General features: G+C 38.8%; 2 protein-coding genes across 2 annotated transcripts in view; both read left to right on the forward strand.

The window, feature by feature from the left end:
* Positions 1–218: 218 nt before the first annotated feature.
* Positions 219–19,139, forward strand: COMMD6 (COMM domain containing 6). The gene is made up of 4 exons (XM_070471572.1): positions 219–351; positions 440–451; positions 12,636–12,788; positions 18,935–19,139. The coding sequence occupies exons 1-4, from the start codon at positions 286–288 to the stop codon at positions 18,983–18,985; spliced, it is 282 nt and encodes a 93-aa protein (XP_070327673.1). The 5' UTR covers positions 219–285; the 3' UTR covers positions 18,986–19,139.
* Positions 19,134–21,958, forward strand: part of TBC1D4 (TBC1 domain family member 4) — a 244,429-nt gene continuing 241,604 nt past the window's right edge. Inside the window, exon 1 of the mRNA XM_070471565.1 lies at positions 19,134–19,220. The gene's annotated coding sequence lies outside the window, so the exon portion shown is untranslated. The remainder of the gene's footprint in view (positions 19,221–21,958) is intronic.

The raw sequence follows: 21,958 nt of genomic DNA on the forward strand, positions 1-21,958 counted from the left end.
AGACAGGATGAGTCCATGTCTATGGGATAGGTAGGGGGCGGCGGCATCCTGAAGATAATCGCTCCTTCCCTTCACAGGTTATATGCCAAATATTAAAACCTTTTCCTTTACAGTATTTTCTTTATTACTGATGGGCTCCATAAAACTAATGTCTGATTGAGACTAAGGAGACGAATACAAAGATGTTTGTATTCCTCCCCCACGTACCCTGCGTGCTCCGGGCCTCGAGGGGCGGGAAGAGGAAGCGGAAGTGTTTGTGGCTCCTGGGAGCGACCACCTGAGTGGATGGTGGGATCTCTGAACCGTGTTATGGAGGAGTCCGGTGAGCCCCAGTTGGATGCTAAGTCCAAGGTAAGGTCTGGCTTGGAAGGAACTGGGGCAGCGGGCTCCGAAACAAGAAAGACTGTTCCCTTAATTGTGTTTTCTGCTTCCATTTCAGGTCACCAACCAGGTGAGTGAGTGGCCATCCAGTCCCGTCCTCCGCCCGGCTCTGCTGGGCACGGGACGGGCGACTGAACCTGGCCCTTCGCCCGCCGCCGGCAGCCGCGCGCGGGACGATGCCACCGTGAGGCTTCTCTAGCACTCCCCTCTGCCAAGGCCTGTGTCCGCGAGCCCCTGAGTTTCACCCCGCCTTCCTGATTGCTCCTTCCACTTTGCTCCTGAGCTTGTAGCCACTAATCGCCCCCAACCACTCCAGCCCAAAGAGCACAGGCCAGATACTGTTCTTTATTGATTAAGCGCCGTTGATGCGACACTAGATGCACAGTATTTGGGCATGTAATATATACAGAGAAGAAATGGTTAAAATTTACAAAGATAGCACCGCAAACATTTTCTTAGCCCCTAAAAAGCAGTTTGTTGAAGATGAAGAGTTTCTCTCTTTAACCTTTCGGTGTTTGTATTTTTTATGCTTGGGATAAGAATTTGAATTTTTAAGTATATCGTAGAACTGTTTCTTTGTTGCAAGAGTTCCTGTCTTGTTTCAACTAATAAATTCTTTCTAGCAAGTAACGTGTAACACTACCCAGAAGAGTACGAAAACTAGAGTGTTTTAAACACAGAAATTACCCAGGACCACAAAAATATAAGAAAGGGCTGAGATAAATAACGAAACCATAGGGACTGAGAGATGTCCTTTGACTGCCCTATGACATCTGGCTCCAGCCGATCTTGCTGTTGTTTCTGAGGATTCCTGAGAGACTGCAGGAAACTCAGATAGTAGTCAACCCCCTGTCTGTCTTTGCTCAGAGTTATTGCTTAATAACTTTGATTCATTGTGTCATAAATCATCTCAACCATTCTCTTGAATTAAATCATATGTTTGTTTGAGTAAGGTATCCTGAGACTGAAGTATACTGGATTTTCAGTTTCAGTTCAGTCGCTCAGTCATGTCTGACTCTTTGCGACCCCATGAACTGCAGCACGGCAGGCCTCCCTGTCCAGCGCCAACTCCCAGAGTCCACCCAAACCCATGTCCATCGAGTCGGTGATGCCATCCAGCCATCTCATCCTCTGTCGTCCCCTTCTCCTGCCCTCAATCTTTCCCTGCATCAGGGTCTTTTCAAATGAGTCAGCTCTCCACATCAGGTGGCCAAAGTGTTGGAGTTTCAGCTTCAACATCAGTCCTTCCAGTGAACACTGATATACTGATATACTGATTATTGATATACTGGACTGATATACTGGATTATTGCAATTTTAAATATTGAACCTTTTTTTGAAGGGGGAGGGTGAAGGGGAAGGTGTGTTTGAAACAACACATTTATTTTTATAGTGCTGGAGATCAGAAGTTCAAAATTATCAAGAGGGAGGGGATATGTGTATAATTATGACTGATTTGCATTGTACGGCAGAAACACAACTTTGTAAAGCAGTTTTACTCCAATTAAAAAATTTTTAAAAAGCCCAAAATTCGTCTTGTGGAACTAAAGTCAAGGTATCAGCAGGGCTGTGTTTCTTCTGGAAGTTTTAGGGGAGAATCTGTTTCCTTGTCTGTTGCAGCTTCCTGCATTCCTTCCCTGTGGCCTCTTCTATCTTCAAAGCGCATCCTTCCGGCCTCTGCTTCTGTCATCACCTGTCTTTCTGCTTTCATCACCATATTGCCTTTTTTGATGCTGACCCTTCTCCACTTTCTTCTAAAGCCCAGCTGGCTAATCCAGAAAAACCTCTCCACATCAAGATCTTTAATTTAGACATATCTACAGAGTCTGTTATGTAAAGTAACATATTCACAGGTTTCTGGGAATTGCAATGTGGACATCTTTGGGGATTGTTATTCAGTCCGCTCCACATCCCTTTCATGCCTTCGTTCACATGTTATATGATTGTGCATAGAAAAAGCCAAGATAATTTACAAGTCAACTATTAGAAATGATATTAGAGTTTAGGAAGATGATTCAGTGTTTTTCTGTAGTTCAAACACAGAGAGTTGAAAAATATTTTTGAAAAGATGTCATTTATAACAGTATGTCAGAAGTGCCTTACAATAAATCTAACAAGAGATGTTTGAACTTTTATGAATAAAATTATAAAAAGTGACTGACTTCTGGTTTCTGGTCCAGTGTGTAAGGAGTTTGGAAGTCATCACTCTTCTTTAAAATAAGTGAAAAGCCGAACAGACTGAAAAATGAACAGCTCTTCCTGGATTTGTCAGAAAAGTGAGGTCACAGGGCAAACTGCTGTGCCTGGAATTGGAGAGACAGGTGAATACAGAGAATCACAGCTTGCCACAACAGAAACCTCCGTAAAATCCAGTGCCAGGGTAGGAAGACCCGAACTGTATTTGATGAATTCTTGGGAGGCTCAGTGTAGACAGGTGTGAGTTAAAAATCTCAGTTACCCCACCTCCTACCCCGAGTCGTTAGGGGGACCTCACACTTCTGTTTTACCTCCAGGAACCCAAATGGAACATTTTTGTTCATAGTTCATGATGTATTTTTTGGTATGTTTTAAAATACAGACAAAATGGTTATGTGTATTTAGTAGTATTGTAAGGAGAAAAATCCTTGACCTAGCAATAAGTCACTTTCTGTTTGTAGTATATGCTACAGTGTACCAGATATAGCTCATTTTTAGGGCTAAAACTAGTTTAAGTTGTTTGAGCTGTAATAAAGTGAAGTCGCTCAGTCATGTCTGACTCTTTGCAACCCCGTGGACTGTAGCCTGCCAAGCTCCTCCGTCCATGGGATTCTCCAGGCAAGAATACTGGAGTGGGTTGCCGTTTCCTTCTCCAATACCTTCTGTCTTTAAATATATCTCACCAATATAAAAATCAGCAAGATTAATTGGGACCATACGTCCAGTGAGAGTTCACACCCCACATAGAGTCCATCAGCAATCATTCTCAGTCATTCTCTAAATTTATCTCCCCTTGCTGCCACCATCTTCTTGCGTAGATGATGTTGTTTAGTCACAAGTCATGTCTAGCTCTTTGTGTCCCTGTGGACTGTAGCCTGCCAGGCTCCTCTGTCCATGGGCTTTCCCAGGCAAAAATACTTGAGTGGGTTTCCATGTTCTCCTCCGGGGGATCTTCATGACCCAGAGATTGAACCCGTGTCTCCTGTATTGCAGGCGGATTCTGTGCCACTGAGCCACCAGGGAAACCCATAGATACTACATTTGGCTCACAGTTTAGTCTTTTTGTTTTTCTTCTTAAAACTTCCATGTGCTATTCATCAATCTGGAGGGACTTTTGCCATCTAGACCAGGTCTTTTCCCTTCTTGAAGCCCATTATAAGAGAGAATTTCTGTCTCACTAGAAAAAAGTCTTAAGTATTTTCCTTGGCCTAAAGGCTCTTCAAAAAATGACTCTGTCTCTTCCACACTCTTCTAGCTCATGCCACTCCAGCCTCGTTGTTCCCTGCACATGCTAGGCGTGCTTCTCCCTCTGTCCAGAATGCTTCTTTCTCCAGGTATCCATCTGGCTTTTTCCTTCTCTTGACTCAGGTGTCTCTGTATTCAGAAATCATCTCCTCATAGACATCTGCCCAAGGCTCTAACTCAATAGCCTTCCTGGTCACTCTGTCCCTTTACGTGCATTTAAAAAACCTCTGGGGACTTTCAGTGATTAAGACTCTGAGTTCCCACTGCAAGGGGTGCAGTTTCCATCCCTGGCTGAGGCACTACGAGACTGTATGCTAGGATGTGTGGCAAAAAAAAATTTTTTTTTTTCACACAACCATATTGTATATGTATTTGCTTATTGGCTGTCTTCCCTACTAGAATGTAAGTTTCTGAGGTCAGGAACTTTTTTTTTTTAATAGTCCCAGTGCCTAGAACATAGTATTGCTATTGTTTCCTAAGTACTTCACTGAATATTGGGGCATAGAGACATAGTAACACGGGTAGAAGGATGCAGAGGTGAAATTCAAACTCAGGTCTGTTGACTTGAGTCTGAACTTGTTAAATTTAACAAACCATCCTATCTTGTCCAGTACCAGGAGGTCTAAGGTTACTCTTTGCTTCACATTCCGATACTTAAAATCATTGTTTTGAACTAATTCACCGTTCCCTTTTATAGATGTCTAATTAGAATTCCTTATCATAGATGAATGATTGTTGCAACATTTTATTGCTTTCCTTCTTGCTAATTTTATACTATAAATCAACAGAAGGATGTATATTGACACATGACATCTAGTGCCATTTTCCCTCTTCCTATTTATGAGATACGTGTGCAAGCTAAGTCGCTTCAGTTGTGTCTGACTCTGTGACCTCATGGATTCTAGCCCACCAGGCTCCTTTGTCCATGGGATGCTCCAGGCAAGAATCCTGGAGTGGGTTACCATTCCCTTCTCCAGGGGATCTTCCCAACCCAGGGATCAAACCTGCATCTCTTGAATCTCCCGCATTGGCAAGTGGGTTCTTTACCACTATCGTCACCTAACATAATATATATGAGACAGTGGCTTAAATTTTTGTACAGTTTGTGTAATAATTTATAAAATGTACGACTGTTCTTGTTCTCCTGTGTGTTGTATTGGGAGCTACAAGTCACTTGAGGATGTATGAACTCCCCTCAGGGACCTACAGTCTGGTAGACGGTGGGGGAGGGACACAGATTCACAGATGAGCACTTTTCAAGGCAGAATGTTCTAAGTGCTGCGGTGTAAAAAGTGACATGAACATTCATAGAAAGGTTGAGTAAACCATGAAGGACTTCACAGAGCAGGGAAAACTGGGAGGCATTTTGAATTTTAGATAGACCTTTGAGAGTTGTATTCTAGAGGAAGGGGCAGCATGAAAAAAGTGTAAAGACTGAAAACGTAAAGAAAGGATGCGGTCAAGCTTGAGCACGAAAGTGATTTGGGAACCATGCTGTGAGGGGACTTAACTGCTAGGGGAAGGGTTGTAACTAGTTCCCAAGGCAGTAGGGTTTTGACCTGTGATGCTAGATTTGGTTCATTTGTAAGTAGTGTTTAGAGTCTCCTCTGGGTTGGAGTTGAGAAAGACCAAATGCAAGAAACTGATTAGGAGGCCTCAGTAAAATTGAAGGCAAGCTTGTTTTTTTTTTTTTAAAGTCATTTGTTTATCTCATTTTTGGCTGCTCTTGAGTCTTCGTTGCTGAATGCAGGCTTTCTCTAGTTGTTGCGAGTGGGGGCTACTCTTCCTTGCGACGCACAGGCTTCTCATTGCGGTGGCTTCTTTTGTGGGGCACGGGCTCTAGGCACACAGGTTTCAGTAGTTGTGGCTCATGGTCTTCGGAGTGTGGGCCTCAGTCGCTGTGCACAGGCTCGGTTGCCCCATGGCTTGTGGGGTCTTCTCCGACCAGGGGTTGCAGCTGTGTCCCCTGCATTGGCAGGTGGTGTCTTAACCAGCGGACCAGCAGGGAAGTCTGAAGGCAGGCTTTTTAAAAGACTTTGTAATGGTGAGATTGGGAAGCAGGGAGTAAATGTCAGTGGCATTGACCGAAATCAGATCTTGAGTACCTAGGAATTCGTAAATGTTTTGTGTTGGAGAGAGAGAAAAATCAAAGTTAACTGAAGTTTCAAACCTGAGCCACTTGGAAAATAGGTGATTAAAACATTGTTTTAATTATTTGTATTTGCTACAGTTTCTATAAATGAATAGAGTTCAGATTAGCTAGTTTTGAGAATTCATTTTTGATAAATCATCATGTATCTTAGTAAGTTTATTAACAAAGCTATTTTCAGCTAGTTGTGTTTGCTCTGTTTGAGTTATCTGTCACCGCATGACAAACCACCCCAAACTTAGTGACTTAAAACAGCTGTTTAATTATTTCTCATGAGTCTGTGGTTTAACTGGGCTTAGCTGGGTGGTGGTTTCTACGCCCTCTCAGGTCAGCTGGGACTCCAGTCATCCAGGAGCCTAACTGGGCCGGAAGTGAAGAGGTCTCACGTGCTAGTCACGACCTGGCCTGAGAGCTCAGTTGGAGCTGATCATAGGCGTGATTTGGTTCTTCCTCATGTGGCTGCTCACATCATGGTGGCTGGGTTCCAAGTGGGTAGGTCCCAAGATCCAGCATTCCATGAAGAAGGAAGCACACACTTCCAGTTCTCCTAAGGCTCAGGCTCACAGGTTCCAGAGCACCTCTTCTGCCACATTCTACTTGTCAGAACAAGCACAGGGACGGCTCAGATCTGTGCAGGGAGAAAATAAGGCCCCCTTCTTGATGTGAGGAGTGACGTGTACTTACAGAGAGGAGTGGAATTAGTTGTTGGAAACTGTCTTTGGAGATCACTTACCATATACCCCTGAATCTCTAAACATATTAGTTCAACAGATAACTTATTTGAACATTCAGTTTGTATCAGATCAGATAATGTTACAGTAGATTCAGTAGTAACTAGATTGATAAGGCCATTTCCCCTTATGGGGACATAGAGGATGAACCATAATTAACATGATTTTAGAAACTGTTCTAAAGGCTTCCCTGGTGCTCAGCAGTAAAGAATCCGCCTGCCAATGTAGGAGACCCAGATACAGTGCCTGGGTCAGGAAGATCCCCAGGAGAAGGAAATGGCAACCCACTCCAATATTCTTGCCTGAGAAATTCCACGGACAGAGGAGCCTGGTGGGCTAACAGTCCATGGGGGTCACAAAGAGTTGGACATGATTTAGCAACTAAACAAAATCAGTAAGTCCTATGAAGAAAATCAAAGCATGGATGAAGGTGCTGCTGAAGAAGATGAGAAAGGCTTAGCAAACATTGTCTGCTTATACTAGAGCTAATAATATTCACAGGTGGCTAGTGGCTACTGTATTGGACAGTTCAGGTCTAGCATTTAGAAGATGCTAAACTTTCTTGCCCCATCCCAGACGTGTCTGCTTTTCTTTACCTATTAGAACTTCATGTAATTCTGAATCATTGTCTTGTTGCAGCTAAGTATTGATAGAATGAAAAGGGCTGGGATATGGAATCAGACAAATTTGGATTTGAATACCAGCTCTATTAGGTTTGTATCCTTGGATGAGTTGCTTAACCAATCTTTTCCTTATAGTACGTTTGAGAGCAATTAATGTGTACAGAATACTTTCCATTTGAAAACTTTCATTTAAGAAAGGAGAGAACATATAAGTGTGTATTTTGTGATTCTGGCTATAAAACTTGCATACAAAAACTAGGAATGAGGATACAGGAATATGACGATAGTTTTTCAGATGACAGAGTTTTGCATAATTATTTTTTAAATGTTCTCCTAGGTTGTGTTTTGAAAAATAAAAGTTAAATTTAAACTGAAATGTTCTTAAAATTTTTTTCTTTGTACACAGTTTTGTGATGTTTTCATGTTACTGATAACTTCAGCCATAATTTCTTGTTATTGTTCAGTTGCTAAGTTGTGTCCAACTCTTTGTGACCCCATGTATTGCAGCATGCTGGGCCTCCCTGTTCTTCATTATCTCCTGCAGTTTGCTCAAACTCATGCCTATTGAGTTGGTGATGGCATCCAACCATCTCATCCTCTGTCAACCCCTTCTCCTCTTGCCCTCAGTATTTTCCCAGCATCACGGCCTTTTCCAATGAGTTGGCTATTTGTGTAAGGTGGCCAAAGCACTGGAGCTTCAGCTTCAGCATCAGTCCTTCCAATGAATATTCAGGGTTGATTTCCTTTAGGATTGACTGGCTTGATTTCCTTGCTGTCCAAGGGACTCTCAAGCATCTTCTCCAGCATCTCAATTCAAAAGCATCAGTTCTTTGATGCTCAGCCTTCTTTATAGTCCAGTTCTCACATCCATACATGACTACTGGAAAAACCATAGCTTTGACTATATGGTCCTTTGTAGGCAAAATGATGTCTCTGCTTTTGAATATTTGAATATGCTGTCTAAGTTTGTCATAGCTTTTCTTCCAAGGAGCAAGTGTCTTTGAATTTCATGGCTGAGGTCACTATCCGCAGTGATTTTGGAGCCCAAGAAAAGAAAATCTGCCACTGTTTTCGTTTTTTCCTCACCTATTTACCATGAAGTCATGGGACCAGATGCCATGATCTTTGTTTTTTGAATGTTGAGATATAAGCCAGCTTGTCAACTAATTTTAGTGTGACAGACTACAGTTAATTTTTTTGTTTATCTTTTTAGCTATACTTGCATCTTGATTTTTTTTTTTCTTTATATTCATGTTACTTATGGATATTCTTTTTTTTTTTTAATTTTTTACTACTGGGTTTTTCTGTATTTTTTCTTTTAAAATTGTTTCCTTCATTCTATAAGAAATTTGAACTATATTGCTTTATTTTTAATATTCTCCATAGCCCTGGTTTTTTTTTTTTCTTTTTTATTCTTTTGAAAATCTTGTCTGCAGCTAATTCCTATTTAAGGCTCAACCACTCTTATTAGAAGTCTTGTTTTTAATTTGCATGTAAATATTCAGTTTATAATTTGGGAAATTCTCATCCCATAAACTTAATCCCAGCTGTTTTCCCCATGTAAAAAGCTCTTTTTCCCCACAGTAAATGACAGCTCTCCCTATTTTCCCATCTGCCAGTTCCACCATCATAATGGTCAGTGAATTCCAACATTGTATTCTTTAATTGCTGTTCTGCTTGAAATGTTCTGGATAATCCAGAGTTTTATTTCAGACTTTTCAATATTTTACTTTATCATTTTATTGTGGCCAGTAAAAATATAACTTCTTGCATCAATGAGTTGTATGGCCAAATACATTTAAAAAATGATTGGTTAGGTTTCTGAATGTCACCATCTAACTGATATACAATGATATCTCTAATCATGAACTCCTTTGAGGTCTGTTCTGGAATTTCTAGCTGCTTAGCGAACATTCTATTTAGATATTCCTTACCCCCTTTTTTTTTGTTAATTTTATTGGAGTATGGTTGATTTACAATATTGTGTTTTGGATGTACAGCAAAGTGATTAAGTTATATATACATATACATATATTCATTGTTTTTTAAATTCTTTTCTCATAAAGATTAATTATCACTTTTTGATAATACTTTTAGACTTAAAATATAAAAAGTCCTGGTTCCTGTATGATATATTCTCCTAGTCATTCAGGCTCAAACTTTTATAGTTGTGTTTGATACCTCCCTTAACCCTGCAGACAATCATCAAGACCTGTCAAGTCATTCTTTTATTGATAAGCTTAATCCTACTTGTCACCACTGTAGTTCCGGTACAGAAAACCTTGAACCTGGATTACTGTGTTCTGCTGCCACCAGATGAATATTTTTAAATCAGTACTTTCATACTGTTCTCTGTACTCAGAAACTTTTAGTGAGTACCCATTGCCAATTGAAAAAGTTTAAATGACTGACATGATAATGTTTTTCATAATAAGATAAAATACAGTTGACTGTTGAATAGTATAGAGATTAGTCAATATGTAATTTATAGTTGGTCCCCCATATCCTGGGTTCCTCTGCTTATATGTGGATTCAACCAGCTGCAGACCATGTAGTACTCTGCTATTTACTATTAAAAAGCATCTGTGTGTAAGTGGATCCCTGCATTCAAACCCACATTTTTAAAGAGTCAACTCTAAATGAGAGTATTTTGAAAACTTGTACAATTTTGCAAAAAGTTATGGCCTCTTGATTCTTGAACTTTTGTCAGCTTTATTTTCCATACTTTCTTATAAGCACCTTTCACTTGAAGACAGATAAATGCTCTGCCCCTTAGCCAGATATCAACTGTCTTCATCTCTAGTTGGTTCAGCTTAATATTTACCAAGCATTAGATCTTTGCTCAGTGTATATTTAAGGAATATATGAAACATTTTTTTCCCTCTCATTTTCAGTTCTGTTATTCTTCAAACCTGAACTTTATCCCCACTAATGCTTTCCTTTCAATAAAATTTTCCTTTCAACCGGAAATGTGGGGCTCACTGACATATCCTCCCCTTCTTCTGCTACGTGTGCAAGGTAACATATATACCAAAACATACATGACATAGGAATTGTTTAATGAATAATTTTATTGTTTCTAGTTGTATTGAGATATAATCGAAATACAGCTCTGCATAATGACTTGACATACATATACTGCAGGACGATTACCACAGTATATTTAATTAACCTCCATCTCCTCAAATAGTTACCAAAAAAATGGGTAATTTAAAGGTGAACATCTATGTAATTACAATCAAAATGCAAGAAATACAACAGTACCACTACCTTTCCCTGGTGGCTCAGAGGTAAAGAATCCTCTTGCAGTGCGGAAGATGCGGGTTCGATCCCTGAGTCAGGAAGACCCCTTGGAGAAGGGAATGGCAGTCCACTCCAGGATTCTTGTCTGGGAAATCCAATGGACAAAGGAGCCTGGCAGGCTACTGTCCATGAGATCGCAGGAGTCGGTCATAACTTAGTGACTAACCCACTGCCACACAGTACTCTAGAAGCTCACCATATGCCCCTCGCCAATCAAATATCCTCCACTTTCCTCCCTGGAGGTAATGATTATTCTTTTGTAATCATCATAGTCTTGCTTTTTTCCATAGTTTTGCCATCTGTGTACGCATCTATAAAAAATCACATTTCCTTTTTTTCAAGTTTTAAGTGAATGGAATAATTAAATTTTTGACTTGTCTCTTTCAAGATTTTTTTGTGTTAAGGGTAGTTGAAGTTCATTCATTTTCATTGCTGTGCAGTATTTTATTTATTACTGATGAACATCTGAGTTATCTGTAGTTTAGGGCTATTTTGAATATAACTTCTGAGAACTTTATTATATAAGTATCTTGTTTTTCTAGGTTTTATCCCTAGTAATTGACTGACTGGATCTCTGGACATGTATAACTTCAGTTTAAGTGAAGCTAATTTTCTGAAAGACTGGCCCAGTTTAGACTACCATCAGTGCACTGTGACACATCCTTCCATTCCAGTTTTAGAATTGTCAAACTTAAAATTGTGCTATTTTGGTGGGTGTGTAGTGATATCTCTTTGTGGTTTAAATGTGCATTTTCCTGTTTCCTTTCCATATATTTATCAGCTTGTAGTTCTTTTCTTGTTTACCCATTATCCTTTCTCTATTTTTGTATGGGAAACTTTTATTTAAAAAGGACCTATACAGTCTTTTTACTTATCAAAGATGTTAACCTTTTATCAGGACCAGCCTGGCCTTCATACTGTAGCTGATTTCGTCTAAAGCCAGTCTAAAGATGGGAGGAAAGTTTGGTCCTTATACTAAACCCACCTTTTATAAAAAGTAAAGCTGTTTGCCCAGTAAGCATTCATTTGGTCGCAAAAGGTATTCGTCAATAGGTATTTTTGGTAAATGCCTACTGTGTCCTACCTATCTGCCTAAGCTTTGGGTACAAGATACAAAATTTTCTTCCGTGTACTGTCTTAAGGTTTGAGCTCTGTGTTAAGGGCTGCATTTCTCCAGTCCTGCTTTGTGTCATGGAAACACTGAGCAATCAGAAAAGAATTAGCTGGAAAGTATTGAGGAACCCAGTAGTCAATAAGCATGTAATCTTTGGAGTCAAAAGACTTTGGTTTCAGCTATGAGTCCAGAAATCTGTGACCTTGTGCGTATTATGTCAGCTCTCTGAAATTCAGTTTTATCATCTGCAAAATGGAAATACTAGCCTGTAATGGTATGATGGTTCAGTGTGGCATTTAATGCATGTAGACTGCCTAGCATATCACCTGACAGGTATCCGTCAGCAGTGATGAAATCTAAAACCACCTTCCCCAGTATTTATGATAGCCTAAGGTTTCAGGTCAAGGACTGAGATGAGGAAGGAAACGAATGGTTCTCATGTGTGCCTCAGTCAAATATGAAGATGGTATATAACGCATGTTCCATTTTAGGACTTCCGGGTTGTGAAATGCGGGAAGGACATATGTGGAACAGGAAAATGAGATAAGAGATGATTCAAAAGTCCCGTTAAGGACAGAAGCAGACTGAAAAAACAGGAAAATGATACTGACACATCTCCCTCCATTACGCATCTGGTGGAAAATTTTGTTTTTGTGTTTTCCCTTCTGTAATCATGACAGTGTTGTTGTTTTCCAACGCCGTTTGTGTCCCTTTGCCTCTCTCCATGCTCATTTGATTATTATCCCCCTAACAATATTAAGTTGAAGGCATTTTGTTTTATTATGATTGGCCTTGAAGTTAAAACTTGAATTCGAGAGCAGTAAATTTGAATAAATGCCTGCATTCAGGGCAATGTTATAACTGGTGTATTATTGTGAATTCTTTCATTACAGCTCATAGATTTTCAGTGGAAGCTGGGTATGGCTGTGAGCTCTGACAGTTGCAGATCCCTTAAGTATCCTTATGTTGCAGTGATGCTGAAAGTGGCAGATCATTCAGGACAAGTGAAGAACAAGTCCTTTGAAATGACAATCCCACAGTTTCAGGTTTGTGATATAACTCATTCAGTTTTAGCTGTTATTCTATAACTACTGCTTAAAAAGATACATAAAATCATTTTTAAGAGAAAATTAAAAATTTTTATTTGCAATTTTAAGTGCTTTACATTTAGTTACATTATTATTGTATGTGTATACACATACAAAAGATCTCAATTTGTTTTATTTGGGAATTATTAATATATTATTTTCAATATAATATGTTCAATTTGTATACTTTGACACTCCATCACTTCCGTAGTACTCATCTGTGAGCGTATTTAAGAAATTCGCATCTTTTCTAGCAGGGTATTTACTTTGTATTTAACTGTTTTATTCTTCTTAGGCTTAATATTCAAGAATGATGAAGCTAAATGAATCTCACCTTTGAACAGTGTTGACCTTGGATTTTCTGACTAATAATGTTTACTAAATGCAGATCAGACCACTAGTACTAGTACTTGATAGCTAATTTTATCCGCTAGGGTTTTGAGTAACTTAGTAGTTTATATTTAGCATCGTGTTATGTATATTATTATTACTTTTAGTACGTGTGTGCACGCGTATACTCAGTTGCTTGGATGTGTCCAATTCTCTGTGGGCCCGTGGAGTAAAGCCCACCAGGCTCCTCTGTCCATGGAATTATCCAGGCAAGAATACTGGAGTGGATTGCCATTTCATCCCCCAGGGGATCTTCCTGACCAAGGGATCAAACCTGTAACTGTTGAGTCTCTTGCATTGGCAGGCAGATTCTTTATCACTGCACCACCTGGGAAGCCCGTTATATATATTATTATTCCACTTCTTTTCTGTAAGCAAGAAAGGGAGAAAGAAGGTAGATGAGAAATCAGATTTTCTTTTCAATGTACACACAGGAAAATGCTTTGTCTTTGGCTAATTTAACTGACCTTAGAGTTTTGTTTTTGTTTGTTCATTTTGATACCTATGGTTAGTGAATAGATAGGAATTCTTACTTATAGCTCCTCCTACTCTAAAAAAGTCAAATAATCTAAGAAAGGCCACCATGATGAGTGAAATGGAAATGTAATGAGAATTCTTTATAAAACTGAAAATATATTGGTCCCAGACTTCTTTTTTTTCTCCTTAATATATATATTTTATAGAAGTATGGTTCACTTACCGTGTTTCAGGTGCACAGCAGGTAATTCAGTTATACACACACAGATATTATTTTTGAGATTATCTTCCATTATAGGTTATTACAAGATATTGACTATTGTTCCCTGTGCTATATGGTATACCTTTGTTGCTTGTTGTATATCTGCTGTTTCTTTTAAATTAGAAACCTAGCGTTCTAGTCATACAAAATCAAGTGGAATCAAAATGTCATAATTTTTTTAGTTAGACAAAATTTATGTTTTCTAAAATATATATATATTACACATACTATATAGATACACACACACATAGGTATGTATACGAAAGCTTTTCTACTGCACTTGGTAAAGACTTGAGAAGGAACTTCAAAAAGAAAAAAAAGAGAAAAGTTGGAGAAATTGGAAAACAGAAACTAAGTGAAATGGGAGCACTGAATATGGAATAGATAAAAATAAAAGATCATCATATAGTCCAGTTGTTTTTAAACATGGCTGCTCATTAGAAACATATCTGGGGTTTTGAAGAAAAAAAGTAGTACCTGGGCATTTGTATTTTTTACCAAATTCCAAGATAATTCTCACATGCATCTGGATTTTAAAAAGTGGTTACAAGTTTTTCTATTAAATAGCAGTTTTGGTGATACAGAATTCTATTATTTTTCTGTTGACCAATCATGATACAATGATGGTATTAAGTGAGTAATAGTTACATAATCACAGTAGTAAAAGATGTTTATCAGTTTTCACAATCAATAGCCAGGCAAAAAATAAAAGATAATTACAGTTGCATGCCATAATGGGAACATGATTAACCTAACAATATAAAATAATTACATACAATTTGGGGGGTCAAGCAGAGTGATGTGGTAAGTTGAAATGCATACATGCATATATTTTCATCTGCCTGGCCAGTCTGTATCTTTTGGTTGGTGCATTCAATCCATTTACATTTAAGGTAATTATCGATATGTATGATCCTATTTCCATTTTCTTTTAGGTGTATTTTCTCTAAGTTTTTTCCTTCTCTTGTGTTTCCTGTCTGGAGAAGTTCCTTTAGCATGTAAAGATGGTTTGGTGGTGCTGAATCCCTTAACACTTGCTTGTCTGGAAAGCTTTTGACTTCTCCATCATATCTGAAGGAGAGTCTTGCTGGGGAAAGTATTCTTGGTTGTAGGTTCTTCCTTTCATCACTTTAAATACTTCGTGCCCTTCTCTTCCAGCTTGTAGAGTTTCTGTTGAGAAATAAGTTGACAACCTGATGGGAGTTCCCTTGTATGTTGCGTGTCATTTTTCCCCTGTTGCTTTTAATATTTTATCTTTGTCAGTTTAATAACTGTGTGTCTTGGGGTGTTCCTCCTTGGGTTCATCCTGCCTGGGACTCTGCTTTTCCTGGACTTGGTTGATTATTTCCTTTCCCATCTTAGGGAAGTTTTCAGCTATTATTTCTTCAAATATTTTTCCAAGTCCTTTCCCTTTCCTCCTCCTGAGACCACTGTAACACGAATGTTGGTGCTTTAATGTTGTCCCAGAGTTCTCTTAGGCTGTTTTCATTTTTTTTTTTTTTTCATTCTTTTTCTGTATTCTGTTCTGTGGTAGTGATTTCTACCATTTTGTCCCTCAGGTCATTTATCCGTTCTGCCTCCATTATTCTGCTATTGATTCCTTCTAGTGTATTGTTCATCTCTGTTTGTTCTTTAGTTCTTCTAGATCTTTGGTAAACACTTCTTGCATTTTCTCTGTTCTGTTTCTGAGATCCTGGATCATCTTCAATATAGTTATTTTGAATTTTTTTTCTAGAAAGCTGCCTATCTCTACTTCATTTAATTGTTTTGGGGGATTTTATCATGTCCCTTCTTCTGGGTTATAACTCTGTGCTTTTTCATCCTGATTAACTTTCTGTAATGCGGTTTTTGTCCTAATCACCGTGGGACTGTGGTGCTTCTTGCTTCGTCTGTCTGCCCTCTGGTGGATGAGGCTAAGAGGCATCTTAAGCTTCCTGACAGGAGGGAGAAGGTGGGAAAAGCTAGGTCTTGCTCTGGTGGGCAGGGCCTTGCTCAGTAAATCTTTAATCCAGTTTTCTGCTGCTGGGTGGAGTTGCACCCTCCCTGTTAGTCATTTGGCCGGAGGTGAGCCAGCCCTGGGGTCTGTGGGCTGTATGGTTGGGTTAGTGGCAGCCTCCAAGAGGGCTTACGCCAAGGGGGGCCTCCCAGGACTGCTGCTGCCAGTGCCTCCGTCCCTGTGGCGAGATGTTGCCAGCCCGTGCATCCACAGAAGACCCTCTGAGACTCGCGGGTAGTTTTGGTTCGGTCTCCTATGGGTTTGCTGCTTCTTTCCTCTGGGTCTAGGTGTGTGGAAGATTTGTTTGTGCCCTCCAAGACTGGAGTCTCTGTTTCCTCCATTCTTATGGAAGTCCTAAAATTTAATCCTGCTGGCCTTCAAGGTCAGATTCCCTGGGAATTCCTAGTCCCTTTATCAGATCCCTAGGCTGGAAACCCTGATGTGGGGCTCAGAAACTCCACAAGTGGGAGAACCTCTTTGGTATTATTGTTCTCCAGTTTCTGGGTTGCCTACCTAATGGGTATGGGATTTGATTTTATTGTGATTGTGCCCCTCCCTCTTCCGTGGCTTCTTTGTCTTTGGATGTGGGGTATTGTTTTTTGGTGCGTTCCAGCGTCCTCCTGTTGAAGGCTGATAGCTGTTGAACAGCTGGTTGCAATTTTGGTGCTCTTGCAAGAGGAGATGAGTGCACATCCTTCTACTCCACCATCTTGAACTGGAACCCCAGACTTCTAAGAAAAGCTCCTCATATACCACTCAAGGATGCTTTTTTTGTAATTTATTTATTTTTGTTGTTGCTCGGGCATTTCTCTATTTGCAGCAAGCGGGGGCTAGATGCAATACATGGGCTTCTCTTGTTATGGAGGACAGGCACATGGGCTTCAGTGGTTGTGACACTTGGCCTTAGTTGCTCCAAGGCATGTGGGATCTCCCTGGACCAGGTATCGAACCCATGTCTCCTGCATTAGCAGGCAGATTCTTTATCACTGAGCCACAAGGGAAAGCCCTCTGGGATGCTTTTGATTTCTTTTACAAACTGTATTTTCCCCCAGCTTCATTGAGGTAAAATTGACAGAAATTACATACACATAAGGTATACTATGTGATGTTTGGGTGTATGTTTACATTATGAAAAGATTCCCACTGTCAAGACTAATTTACATATCCATCATCTCATGTAATTAACATTGTGTGTGTGTGTGGTAAAAACTTGAAATCTCTTCTCCAGCAGATTTCATGTAATACATTATTATATTATTAACTGTGGCCAGCACCTGTGCCTTAGGTCCCCAGAGCTTACTTACCTTGTAACTGAAAAGTTCTGCCTCTTGACCAGCATTTCCTCATGTCTTCCACCTTCCCAGCCTTGGTAACTGCTATCTACTCTCTGTTACCATGAATCCCACTTTTTTTAGATTCTACACATAAGTAAGATCATGCAGTATTTGTCTTTCTGTGTCTGGCTTATTTTACTTAGCAAATTGTCCTCCAGGTTCACCCATATTGTCAAAAATAGCACAACTGCCTTCTTTTCAAAGGATGAATAGTACTGTGTGTGTGTGTGTGTATATATATATATATGTATATATATATATACACACACACACCACATTTTCTTTATCCATTCATCTGTCAGGAGACACTTGGGTTGTTTCCATACCTTGGCTATTGTGAGTAATGCTGCATTGAATCTGAGAGTGCAGCTATCTTTTTGAGGTAGTGATTTTAAGGATTTTCTTTCCTTTTAATTTCTTTCTCTTCGAACTGATATGTCCACTTTAGAACAAAAAAGTGTCATGTTTCAACACTATTAATGGGAAGTCGTGTCTTGGAAGCAATTAAGACTAGGTTGAAAAGAAATAAATGCAGTGTGTTGTGATATATGAGTAGCCTTCAGCTGAATATAAAGGCCAAATCCACTTCAAAAAGGAATACAGATTTCAGTCCTTTTGTAATTTATAATACTGGCCTAATTCTTATTTTTCTTCACTGCATTTTTGCTCCCAGATTCCACCTCTTAAAATTTTCTCAGGAAAAAGATCACAAATGGGATAGCTCTTTTAAAGTTAGTTCTTACATGGTTGATAGCTAACCAGGCAGTCAGAGCCTGTTAGTCCCATTACAGAACTAACGATGAAGGAACAGTCTCTGAGCTTTTCATTAATATCTTTCTAGTAGCTGAAATTATGATCATCAGTATATGTTTTTGAACAAATATTTACTTCCTCCTTCATAATAAATTCACACATGAATTAAAACAAAATACAGATACTCTTTTAAGAAGCAAAATAGATAATTAAGTCCAAAGAAGAGGGAAAATAGGATATAAATCCAGGTGGCGCTAGTGGTAAAGAATCCTCGTGTTAATGCATGAGACGCAAGAGATGCTGGTTCAATCCCTGAGTCAGAAAGATCCCCTGGAGAAGGAAACAGCAATCCACTCCAGTATCCTTGCTTGGAAAATCCTATGGACAGAGGAGCCTGGCAGGCCCCAGTCCATGTGATTGCAAATAGTCAGACGTGACTGAGCACACACGCATATAAGCTGCTATCAGTGTTGGGTCTCTCTTATTGTAATTGACAAGACAGCCTCTATCAATCACCCTGAAATGCAGTCTTTCACTAAATTAAAACTGGTTCAAAACCTGGGACCCAATGTGTCATTTTTTAAAAGTCTTTATTGTCTATGACAGCTCTGGACAGTTAATAAATCTTTCTGGTGTGGTCTCAAAAGAACTTTGTTGGAAGCTTTCAGAAAGTTTATTTATGAGCTAATTATTCAATCCTACAGTAGTATTTTTGCTTGCACCAGATTACACCTTTTGCTTCTTATGGTAACCTTTGAATAATAATAGTTGAGGATTTAACATTAAAATGCAGACTTAATAAGTTATAGACCCTCCGCTGGACAGACATAATTAAAAGAACTAAAGAATCCTCTAAAAGCAAAATTAATATTGTTTCCCCCTTTCTCCTCAGAATTTCTACAGACAATTCAAGGAAATTGCTGCAATTATTGAAACTGTGTGAAAACTGATTCTAAACTGAAAATAATCTAAAATCACGGACTTCACTTTCTGCAACAAAGCTGCTTAAGGATCGAATGATATTTATTGAATGAAAATTATACTTTTGGTTTTCTACTTTTTAAAATAATAATAAAAAAAAATCAGACAAACAGGAATTACAAAGTGGTGATCGATGCACAGCTTCGTGAATGTACCAAGAGCCACTGATTTGGATAGTTTAAAGGGTAAATTCTGTGGTATGTGAATTATATCTTAATAAAAGAATAAATCAAGCAGTTGAATAATAGTAAAAGTAACACAAGTTTATGTATTAAACTAGCAGTTTTAAAAATTGCTGGTAGTGTTACCCATTTTATAAACAAGCTCTTATATAGATGCCTTTATATATACAGTCTTATATATAAAGTATATATAAATGGAAAAAGTAGTATTTGATTAGGATAATATTACTTTACAAATTCAGCTTTATAACATTCACTTGCTATGAAAGCAGTTAGTGAGAAGAGTGAGGCTGCTGCTTCTCAAAAATTTGGAATCAAGTTAGGATTGGCCATTGCTCCCTTGTATTAGCCAAGCATTCAGATGTTTCTGTTATTAATATTGTAGAAAGTTCAAGTATATGCAGACATATTAAGAATTTATATACAAATGAGTTAACCTGGTAACACAGATTATTGTGTTAGGTGATCCTTTGAATTTAGATTTGTAAACCAGTTAAAATATTTTATAAAACCACAGCAGTCAACACTATATGGCATTGCTCAGTTAAACAGATCGCTGGAATAGACTGTGTGGCCTAGAAATAGATCAAGATATTTGAGACAAAGATGGTATTTCAGTTGGATGAGAAAACAATTTAATAAATGATACTAGCAGTTATAGCACATACACAAGTAAATTTCAGATGAGTTAATGATTTAACTATAAAATATAAAAATTAGAAGTGTTATAGAATATGTTAACTAATGCTTGGGAAGACAGCAATTCCACAACTGTAATATGAAACAAATATATTTGAAATTTAAGAATTAAAAAATCATATGTGAGAAAAAAAATGGGTCCTAAGCAAAAATAAAAGACCTGCTGTGTTAATGTGTAAGTTAGCTCCTAGTCTATAAACAAATTGCTTTAAATATTTGAAGAAGAGATTTTTATACAAGAAATGAGATGTTCACGTAACTGTCAGAAAGACTGAGGGAATGAGAAATTATTGCTGGCTTTTAGAAAATCCAGTAGTGCAGGAATTTCAGGGAAAGCCCCTGCCAGTAATCTCTGCATAATGCAGGATGTCACCTGGAAGCCACTATACAGGCCATTTCTGCCATCTGTCAGCAGGTTCGAATGAAATAAAGGCTGCCTGCTTTCTTCACTCTTCTAGTTTCAGTGAGAGTGCCTCTGATTTGTGGAAGTTAAACCAGGATCCTGTTCAATTGAGTTTCTAGTCTTTCAGCGCCTTTGGAAGGGAGATTTAGAAAAGCAAAAATGGTTCTGAGTATTTGTACTCCGCTGACAGGAGTTATGGTCTTTTTCGCAAAGTGATATAGACACACACATTATGTAAAAATTTTGCAACTTAGAAATTGCAGTTGAGAAATACAACCTTTGGAATAAAGCCACTAATCTATATAAAAACATCTGCAAATTTGGCTAAATGTTCACCCAGTTCCAGTTTGGGCACACAGGAAGGCTGCATTTTCCAGCCTCCCTTGCAGTTAGGTTGAGGCCTCTGATTGGGTTGTAGCCAGTGGAATCTGGGGCAGACGTGTCCCAAGTGACATCCAGTCTTTGTCATGAACCTTTCCTTGTCTTCCAAGCTTTCTGTCATGTTGAATGCTGGAAAGGAAGAAATCTGAGATAGTGAACCATTAAGATGGATCCCCTGAATCACGACTGGAGGCACACTCCTCATGGTAACAGGCTGACTTGCACCAGGCAGTGATGTCAGCTAGAAACAAACTCTTGTTGTGGTAAGCTAGTGAGATTTTTAGAGTGTTCATTACAACAGCAAGTGAACATAACTTGAATAACACAAGGTATTTGTATGAAGATTTTTTGTAACATTTCCTCAAGCAGTACAAAGCAAAATAAAGGAAGCAGCGACTGTCTATAATAAAGAATAAATGGTTGAATAAATTCATTGTATCTCTGCTATAGCATATCATTGACCTGCCATTATCAATATGTATTAATACACCTGCTGGTAACACCTACAGTTATTTCATAAAACCATGTAAAATGTACTCAATATATATTTGAATTCTTAATGTAAAATTAGGGAAATCAAGGAAAGATGTTTATTGGATTGTAAGCATTGATGGAGAGGGTATATGAAGAGGGAGAGGAAGAGCAATTAAAAAATTATTTTTAAGTTCATATTGCATTATTAAAAAACACCATTTTATAAAAAATACTTGAGGGACTTTCCTGGCAGTCCAGTGGTTAAGACTCCACTCTCCCAATGCATAGGGCTTAAGTTCCATCCCTGGTTGAGGGACCTAAGATCCAGCATGCTACATGGTGTGGCCAAAAAATACTGAAAAAAATTGTTAAAAGAAATACTCGATAAAAATATTGATTTTTATGTATGCTTCTGAAAAGTCCTTACAATTCTTTTTATGGTATAATGTTGTATCTTTAGTAAATGTGTAGTGCATCCCTAAACCAGGATAGACAAACCTGAAATACATCAAACAGGCCTCACTGTGCTATAGAAATGGTGACCCCAGCTGGGGTCTGACATTTTGGCTGGCACCACTGCCAGAAACTTCATTTCTACCTCTTACCTTTGTTTCCTCTTCTGACCCTCCCTGCTGGGAATTTTATGTCCACTTTACACCTTGTTAGCATACCCGCAGGTCTTTTACGTGAATCCACTTTCTTGGTCCTCTGCTTGGTAGCACACTAGTATGAGGAGCCCAGGTCTGCTGCCTTCGGCTGCCCACCCTTATACTCAGACCCCACCAGCAGGAAGGGT

This window comes from Odocoileus virginianus, chromosome 8, assembly GCF_023699985.2.
Source record: "Odocoileus virginianus isolate 20LAN1187 ecotype Illinois chromosome 8, Ovbor_1.2, whole genome shotgun sequence".
NCBI classification, from domain to species: Eukaryota; Metazoa; Chordata; class Mammalia; order Artiodactyla; family Cervidae; genus Odocoileus; species Odocoileus virginianus.